Source organism: Alligator sinensis, unplaced genomic scaffold (assembly GCF_000455745.1).
Source record: "Alligator sinensis unplaced genomic scaffold, ASM45574v1 scaffold405_1, whole genome shotgun sequence".
Taxonomy (NCBI): Eukaryota; Metazoa; Chordata; order Crocodylia; family Alligatoridae; genus Alligator; species Alligator sinensis.
In genome coordinates this window covers 260418-269697 of record NW_005842738.1, presented here as the reverse complement: position 1 = coordinate 269697, position 9280 = coordinate 260418, and the positions used below count along the sequence as shown (strand labels likewise).

Here is a 9280-nt window from a genome sequence, read left to right as displayed (position 1 = left end):
CACAGGTGAGATCAGGGGTATACTGTTACATTTAACCGCTATATTAGAGTACCGGGGGGGGGAACAAAACAAAAAACACACCTAGATAACTAAGCTAAATGGAGCCAACACATTTTATACCCACTTGAGCAAAAACAATAAAAGTAAGTTACCTCTGCATAGCTCCTATGATTCCCCACTTGAGTTGTTCGTTTTCTTCCAGGCATAACACAATTTAGTTTTAACTGTTCCACTTGTTCTCTTTCACTTCCAGTAGAACCAGACTGTTGCTGGTGACTTTCCATGCATTTCAGCTCTGGCATCTTTGACCCCTGATACTGCACTTTGATTTCTGAAATAAGCATTTTTTAATTTAAACAAAAGAAAAAATGATTTTAACCTAATCATATGTTTTAAAAGAGATTCAGATAGGAACTGTAGGAAAAGGCTATAATAATTTCGTTTCATCATATACCCCAAATAAAAGTTAGTGCAGAGGATTTAGGGGGAGTCTCAGATTTTTTCATAGCTATGCTACTTAAAAAACAAGGGTAAAACATTCCACATTTGTTACAGTCCACTTGCAGGTACATCTGTTTCCACCAAGCAAAAAACAAACCACAACACACAAACTTGGGTTATTCCTATAATTATTCTACTGGACCAGTGCTACTCCAGTCCTTTCCTTCATTAGAATACTTGGCAAGTGTGGCTTTGCTAAGTCAGGGTGAAAAAAGGGTTGACAAGGCACTCTTGAAAGAAGTAACAATATTATCCAAAAAATAAGACAGTACTAAATAAGCAGAATTTTACCTTCCCTAATATCTGCTGGAAGATTACAGCCAAACAAAACATCAAGCAAGTTCCTAACTTGTGTGGAGAATAAAGTTTCGGTTCCAGGAAATTGAAGATATGATTAGGGGATTTAACTATGTTATTTTGTTCACAGCAATACAGAAGAATTGCTTGAGAGTATACATGTGATTGTAAAACTTCAGAGGAAGAGACTATGGGGCATAACAGACTTTATGATTCTAAGAAAGGGAAAAAGTCTGGCATTAGCAAAATAAAGACACTGGACTTCAAAAGGGCAGATTTTAATGGACTTGGAAAAATAGTATGTAGCCCCCATGAGAAGACAGACCAGAGGATAAAGAAGGACTGGCAGTTTTTAAGTGGCATAGTATGGGGAACGGAGCAGAAAGCTATTCCAACATGGTAGAAACATAAGAATGGTAGGAGACTTGTGTGGTTACTCAAGGAGCTTCTTTAAATGCCCCAAAAATCAAAGAAACATGCTTATCTAGTGACTTGCCCTTCTTGTTATCAAGAAATAGCAAGAACTCGCAAAGAAAAAAAGTCAGGAAAGCAAAGATAAAAAATAGAGCTGAACCTCATAAAGGAAGTTACCAGACAATGAGGAGGGGTTCTCTAAATACATTGGACAGAAACGATAGCCCAAGTATCCACTGCTTAATAGCCAGCATGAGCTATTAGAACAGAAGAGAAAAAGAAGGCAGAGATGTTCAATGGCTGTTTTGCTTCAGTCTTCAAGAAAAAAAAAGAAACAAACTGCAACAACACAGCTAACAATAATAATACAGCAGAGAAGATGGGGAAAGACAGCAGGTCTTGATAACTAAAGAGCTTTTGATCTTGTCAAGGTCTTGCTTTGGACTGGCAAGGAATGAGATTTGGGAGAAAACTGCTACATGACTAAATTGATTAAACATGGAACTGTGAGGCAACCCTGGACAAAACTAAAAGGTAATATCTAGTGGCCAACTCCATCCTGAAGAAAGAATAAAATAGGCCTGTCATAAGGGGTTGAAATCCCTTTATTCCCCTAATAGATAAACAGGAGTGAGCTATTAATGGAATAGCCAGGGAAAGCTATTAACAGAAAACAAAGAAGGCAGTCTTCATCCACAGGTGACGGAAGGAAAGTCCAACAGGCCAGTGAGCACTATATTGAAGTCCCATGGGTAAGGGAATAGGGATTTATAGAAAGGCTGGTTCAGGCACTCAGAAATGTCTTTGGAGTGGGATTACAATGTACTGAGCGGCTGTGCTAGACACAAGTAGTCAAGATGGCAGGACATCAAGCTTCAGTTCTCAACATTACTACAGCATGCAAAACTCAACTTAACTTTTTTTATTTTTTAAATGGGATGATGGAGAAAAGGAACAACTTTTTATAAGTGCTTTTCTTAATCCAAAAAACAGTAATCATGGACTATTGAAGAGATTATTGAAGGCAGAACAGCTGACCTGCGTTCGTAACAATGTAGGAATTATCAATACTGTTACCTTCTTTTCTTTTTGTTGAAAGACTTGAACCCGTTTTATTTTTTAGGGTTACAGTGGAAGCAGTTGCAGTTTCTATACTCTCTTCATCCAACAACTGTGATTGGACAAAGTTTTTGTCCTGTAAAAACTGAAGAAAAAATTTTTTAAAGCATGAGAAGAAAGAGCCCAAACAATATTTTAAAGTAAATTTCCTCATTACAGCAAATTAGCCATCTGACACGGGGAAAAACAAACACTCACATTAGCTCCAGTATTTCTTCAAACATTTTGAAGACTCCATAGGTGTAATCTTTCTGCTACAGTGTTAAGATATTTTGTTTCTGGTATGCTGTTTTGAGGTTTGGTAACCATACTAAAAATAACTTAAGCTACTCCAATTCTTAGCTATATTACACTAGTAACTTAATTTGGTATTTTTCTTGAGTACCTCTGCACATTACTTTATTTACACCAAGAACAGCATTTTCTTTCTCTCTCGTCTCATGGGAAAACAGCTCCTCTATATATGTAGAGAAGGGCATAAACACTGAAAATAAAGTTAAGAACTGACCAAATAAGACAGAAAGCTGCATTTAGTTTGCTTAAAGATCCTACTTATCAAACTTGGCCATCACTTTGCCTGCGCTTTAGCCTCCATCTTATTATCATGACTTTTCACAAGAAACAGTAGCCCAATTTTCATGTACAACTCCCATGAAGTTGAAAACTGCAGTGTACTCAGCACCTTTGAAGAATACAGTGCAATCTGTTCATAATAAAGCTTGTACACTGTGGGCACTCCAACAAATTTAAGTACAGTACAAGCTCTGTTATCCGGCATCCCCTGGGAATGGGAGATGCCGGATAACAAAATATGCCAGTTAATTGAGTGGCCTGGGCCACTGCTTCTCCCGCCACATCTGGGGCTTCCCACTGCTTTACCACCCCTCCCATGGGCCCTGCGGGACAGGGAGGCGGGCCCCGCACAGCCTGTTATGCCTCTGGGCCAGGGGGGCTTGGCAGCGCAGGCTGCTTTGCCTGGGGCCATGGGGGCTCGGAGAAACCAGAAGTGCCACAGTGGGCACTTCCAGTTTCACTTTACCTTACAAGCTGCCATGCCGGTTAGTGGAGCATGCCGGCTTGTAAGATGCCGGTTAACAGAACTTTTACTGTAAATGAATGGTGCCTGCCATATTCAGTATGGACACAAAAACTAATTTCAGAAGGAAAGTCAAGAGGCAGGATACTATAGTTCTTCTACTTGAGCAAGCAGACCTCTATTAAGCCCTTATCTTGCTCTGCCTTTATTATAATATCATAGTACTTGGGGTCAGAAGGGACCTAAACAGGACATCAGGTCTGACCCCCGGCACTGTGTGGGAACAGGTGCCGGGGTCATATCATCCCAGCCAAATATCTGTCCAGCTTCCTCTTGAAGACCCCCAAGGTGAGCAGGGAAGCAAGAACTTACCCTACAATACAGCCTGCTGCTAGCAAGATGCCACTATCTGAAGTGGAAAAATAGCTGGCAGCCACTTAAAATACTCCTTGTTCACACAGGTGTTCACCAAGGGTTTAGGGAAGTCACTTGGTAAAGCAGTACCCCTACTATTCCCAAAACAGGCCCAATTTGATATACTCTCATTCTGAAGATGCAAGGCATGGTTCAGAGACCATAAATTTCAGTTTAGAATCAGAACACAGTTTCTGCAGAAAGCCAGTTTACAGCTTCAAGGACCGCAAGGCCAGACTCCTATGATAAAGGGATCTTGACTCCAGTAATTAAGTAATTTGTTAATTTAAAATGTGCATTCTGGCATGCAGTAAAAGCTGTGTTAACCAGCATTTTATTAACCAGAATACTCTATTAACCAGAATTTTCCCAGCCCCGCACCAGAGCCAAGGGCTGAAGCAGGGCCAGCCTCAGCTGCGCTTTCAGGCTGGAGGGGATGGAGCCCCCACACCCGCCCCACCAGGCCCTACAAAGCCGAGGCAGGACATGGGACAGAGGGCTCGTCCCATGCTCATCCAGGGGGCGCAGGGAGGGGTGCCAGCTCCTGCACATATCCCAGTTATTCCGATAAACAGAATGATTAGATAATTGGCACTCCCTCTTACCCCACTCATGCCAGATAGTGAAGCTTTTATTGTACTTCACTTTGAAGGGGGGCCATGGATTCTCATGGATTTTCTCCTTTAAAAAAGGGAAAAGAACAAAAAAACCCAACAACAACATTTTTCCATTGCAAATGTAAAACCTGGATCCCTGCTCATGAGTCAGAGAGGCCATTTCTCTCAGATGCTTTGCTAAAGAGGAGTCTATTTCCCCCATTACAAGTAGTCAATGCCTTGGGTATATACACTAAATATATCATGAAATTACTGAAGTACATTTATATCAAACACCATAATATATAGTTATTGAAATGACAAAAGTTGAACCCAGTTCCACACTAGCTTCAAATAGAGCCTAAACAATACAGGAGTAAACCAAATTTTGGAACTATCCATGAATGCCACAAGATAAACCCCAAAAGGCAACTCAGTTTTGGGGTGAATCTGTGACAAGGGACAAGTGTATTTGTCTCTAATAAGCCATTTTAAGCGAGTGATAAATGGGTATCTTATTTTAGAAAAAAAATGAAATCTGTATCATAGATTTCATAGACATCAGGGCTGGAAGGGACCTCGGAAGATCATCGAGTCCAGCCCCCCGCCCAAAGGGCAGGAAGTCAGCTGGGGTCATAGGATCCCAGCAAGATAAGCATCCAGTTTCATCTTGAAGGTGTTCAATGAAGGCGCTTGAACCACCTCCGGTGGCAGGCTGTTCCAGACCTTGGGGGCTCGGACAGTAAAGAAGTTCTTCCTTATGTCCAGCCTGAAACGATCTTGAAGTAGTTTGTGACCATTCGACCTCGTCATCCCTCGGGGTGCTCTGGTGAACAAACGTTCCCCCAGATGCTGGTGGTCACCCCTGATAAACTTGTAGGTGGCCATCAGATCACCCCTGAGCCTGCGCTTTTTCAGGCTAAAGAGCCCCAGGGCTCTCAGCCTGTCATCGTAGGGTCTGCTTCCCTGACCTCTGATCATGCGCGTGGCTCTTCTCTGGACTCTCTCAAGCTTCTCCACATCCTTTTTGAATTGTGGAGCCCAAAACTGGACACAGTACTCCAGCTGCGGCCTCACTAAGGCCGAGTACAGGGGGAGAATGACGTCCCGGGATTTGCTTGAGAAGCATCTATGGATGCAAGCCAGCGTTTTGGTCGCTTTACTAGCCGCCGCATCGCATTGCAGGCTCATGTTCATCTTGTGGTCAATGATGACCCCCAAGTCTCTTTCTTCCATAGTGCTAGCCAACATAGCACTGCCGAGCCTATAAGGATGCTGCGGGTTTTTTTTCCCAAGGTGGAGAACCTTGCATTTATCGGCGTTGAACACCATCAGATTCTCGTCCGCCCACTTGCTGAGCCTGTCCAGGTCAGCCTGGATAACCTGCCTGTCTTCTGGTGTGGATGCTTTGCCCCAAAGTTTGGTGTCATCGGCGAACTTGGCCAGTCTGCTTCTGACTCCAGTGTCCACATCATTAATGAAGATGTTGAACAGTATGGGTCCAAGGACAGAGCCTTGGGGGACCCCACTGGTCACAGGACACCACGATGAGTGACTTCCATCGATTACTACCCTCTGGGTCCGACCCCGGAGCCAATTTTCCAGCCAGTGGATCGTGGAGGACCCAAGGCGACAATTGGCCAGTTTCTCCAAGAGGCGATCATGGGACACCAGATCGAAGGCTTTTTTGAAGTCAAGATATATGACATCGATCTCTTCTCCCTTGTCCAGGTGATAGGTCACCTGGTCGTAGAAGGAAATGAGATTGGTCAAGCAAGACCTACCCTGTATCATTTGAATGCATCATGATCCTTAAATGTTACTCAAAAGGAGCAAGCTTATAATACAAGGATTCAATAGTCATTTTGTAAGCAATAGTCAAAATAAAAAAAGTACTGCACCTTTCCCCTGCAATATAAGCTTAGGGGTCAACCCCCCCCCCCCATAAGAATTCTTTTCTAGCTTTTCTGCATCTCATCCAAAACATGCTTATCTATTGTCCAGAGTTTCTTGTTACAATTTACATATGTTACCTTTAGATCTCCCAGTTCATGCGAATCATCACCACAAGATTTTGGTTCATGCACTGTAAAAGGAACAATCAAATTTGTGCATTTGGAGCTAGATACCTGCCTGCATAGAAACAAAACGAAAGGTTAGAGACACAACAGACTTCAAAATATCTAGGTTTAAAAATCACCTTTTTTCAAACCAACTTGCCCTTCAGGCAGAAGGGAAACATTTCACATCTATGAAGCCAGAAACAGAATTCTCTGAGTATCACAGAAATCATAGAAAAACTAGGGCTGGAAGGAACCTCAGAAGGCCATCCAGCCCAACCCCTTGCTCAGAGCAGGAACATTCTCAACTAGGTCATTCCAGCTGGGGCTTTGTAAAGCTGGGCCTTAAATGTTCAAGGATGGAGATTCCACCACCTTTCTAGGTAGCTTATTCCAGTGCTTCACCACTTTCCTAGTGCAAAAGATTTTCCTAATATCTAACCTAAACTTCCCTCGCTGTAACTTGAGACCACTGGTCCTTGATGTCATCTGCCACCACTGAGAACAGTTGAGCTCCATCCTCTTTGAAACCACACTTCAGGTAGTTAAAGGCTGCTATCAAATCCCTCCTCAATCTTCTCTCCTGCAGATAAGCAGCCCAGTTCCCTCAGCCTCTCCTCAGAAGTTGTGCACCCCAGCCCCTGAACCATTTTCCTTGCTCTCTGCTGAACTCTCTCCAACTTGTCCACATCCTTTCTGCAGTGGGGGACCCAAACCTGGACACAGTACTCCTTTGTGTACAACCAGTTAAGCAGCAGTACTAAATACTGAACTGCCTTTGTGCGTGGGGGCAAGTATTTTGTTAAATATAGGAAGTTAGTTAAATTCTCAACCCACCACGCACTGTCTCTACCATTTTTGCTGTGTCAAGTTACATAAAACTCAAGGGGGGACGCAAGCATGTATGTAGACAACACTTACTAGTATTTTTTTTAATTTTAAAGATGTCGTTTCCCTAATATTTGGGAAATTCTCCACAAACGTAGATTTGTCAGATCAAGGGAACGCAGTGGTGTAGTTTCACATCCCGTTTGATTCCTCTTCTACCCCAAGTTTAAACGCAACTGCCTGGCAGCGACAGCAGCACTTTTATTCAGGCAAAAGTAAGGAATCAATTGAGGTCCTGGCTCATTACAACCTACTTGAACCCTTCTAAACTCTATGTTCCATAGGTATTAACAACCTTCTCTCTTTTTAATGGTTGCTAATGGTTCCACTAATCAAACTATCCTTTGTTCTGCAAGTCTGCTCCATTTGCTCTTCTTTCACAGCCCAGCAGACTGTTTTCAACTCTAGCTAGAAACATTAACTCAGGTGTGGAAATAGGTTTCAGTGAAGCAGTGGATGCACTGTCAAGATTCTCAAGAAGACTAGATTTTCAGATTCATAAAACAGATGTACATTTAATTAAAATGACTATGGGACTAATAGAATGCCTTTTGATTATTTTTGCCTAGTCTATGGGGTTTCATACATAATATACGAAGTAACAAATTAATGTACCCTCCAATAAAAGTTACATTTGTTTTTGCTTGGATTTTAAACTGAATAAATTTAAGGTCCCAAGCCTATTAGTAAAGCTCCTCATTTCTTTTTAATTGGAGGGAAAAAAAAAAAGTTGTGTGGTATACCACACAATCTGCACACCCCCTGGCTCCACACATGATTGCACTCCATGGATGCATCCACACATGCAAGCATATGAGTTTGCAGCAGCTCAAACAGGAGCGGCAAATTTGAACCGGGGATTTTTGTGACAGACATGCACTTTGGTGTGGGGCAAATTGTGCCACTTGGGGCCCAGATCCTCCTAGATCTGTAGCCAGGGGGAGCTAGAAGTCTCATCCTGTCTGGAAGCTGGCCACAATGAGTGTGTGATGGGAGGAAGTGGGGTTTGCAGGAGGGGGGTGGTGGGATCTGGGTGGGTATGGTTAAGGTGTGGGGGGAACTGCTCAGGAGGGGTGGCAAGAGGCACGTGTGGGTTCATCTGAACGTGCTCCATGTGACCACACTGTAGATACACTTCCCAGATTGGCAAAGAGCAGAAAGCCAAAATAAAAGAAAGAAGTTATGGGCATGGGTAGATATACTTCAAACCAAGGAGGTTAGGGAAGGGGAACACAGAGAAAGATGTTGATATGCAGGAGTGAGCAACCCTATAACAAGCCTCTTGCATAGAGAGCACACAGCTACATGTCATTGCAGTAATTTAGAGTTCTCCAGTGCAGGAGCTCTTTCTGCCTGCAGCTGATGTACTTGATTTTTAAGTGCTTCAAAATGCAGCAGTCTTTGAAATATTTAAAATATAATATCTGTCCATACCCTAAGCCATGGCAGTGTACAGAGGGAATATACTTGGGGGATGAAGCTCAAGAATGAAGTGTTGTCCTCAGCAGGTAGCTCAGGGGCAGGCAATTACTTCGGGCAGAGGGCCATTTACCAAGTTTTGGGAAGCCATCGAGGGCCACATGGGTAGCTCCGCTCCTTGACAGGTGCCCCAGCCCCTGGTTACCAATTTGGGACAGGAAGTCCCACCCCTAACCCCTGACTTTTGCCACTAGAAGTCTCGCCCCTTGCCCCATGGAATTACTCCTTTCAGCAAGGGGTTTTGCCATCTCTAAACCAGAAAAATGCCCAATTATATTCTAAAAATCAAATACGTACTACACATTCACAAATTCATTTCAAAAAATATTTTTGTCCTGATTTACATATATTTGTGTAGTTTACATAGAAGTGATAGTATAATAGCTTAAAATGAAGTGTTACTCTTGGTGTGTGGGTATGGGTTTTGTGGGGGGGTGGGTGGCTGGGGAGGGTTGTGGTGTGGAGGGGGAGGGTTT

At 43.0% G+C, this 9280-nt stretch overlaps 1 protein-coding gene across 1 annotated transcript in view; it reads right to left on the bottom strand.

Annotated features, from left to right (window-relative positions):
- TTK (TTK protein kinase) overlaps window positions 1–9280 on the bottom strand; it is an 81888-nt gene that overhangs the window by 23099 nt on the left and 49509 nt on the right. Inside the window, exons 11-13 of the mRNA XM_025216408.1 lie at window positions 6411–6510; window positions 2290–2416; window positions 153–331 (exon numbers count right to left, since the gene is read on the bottom strand). Of these exons, the coding sequence (XP_025072193.1) occupies window positions 153–331; window positions 2290–2416; window positions 6411–6510 (406 nt within the window). The remainder of the gene's footprint in view (window positions 1–152; window positions 332–2289; window positions 2417–6410; window positions 6511–9280) is intronic.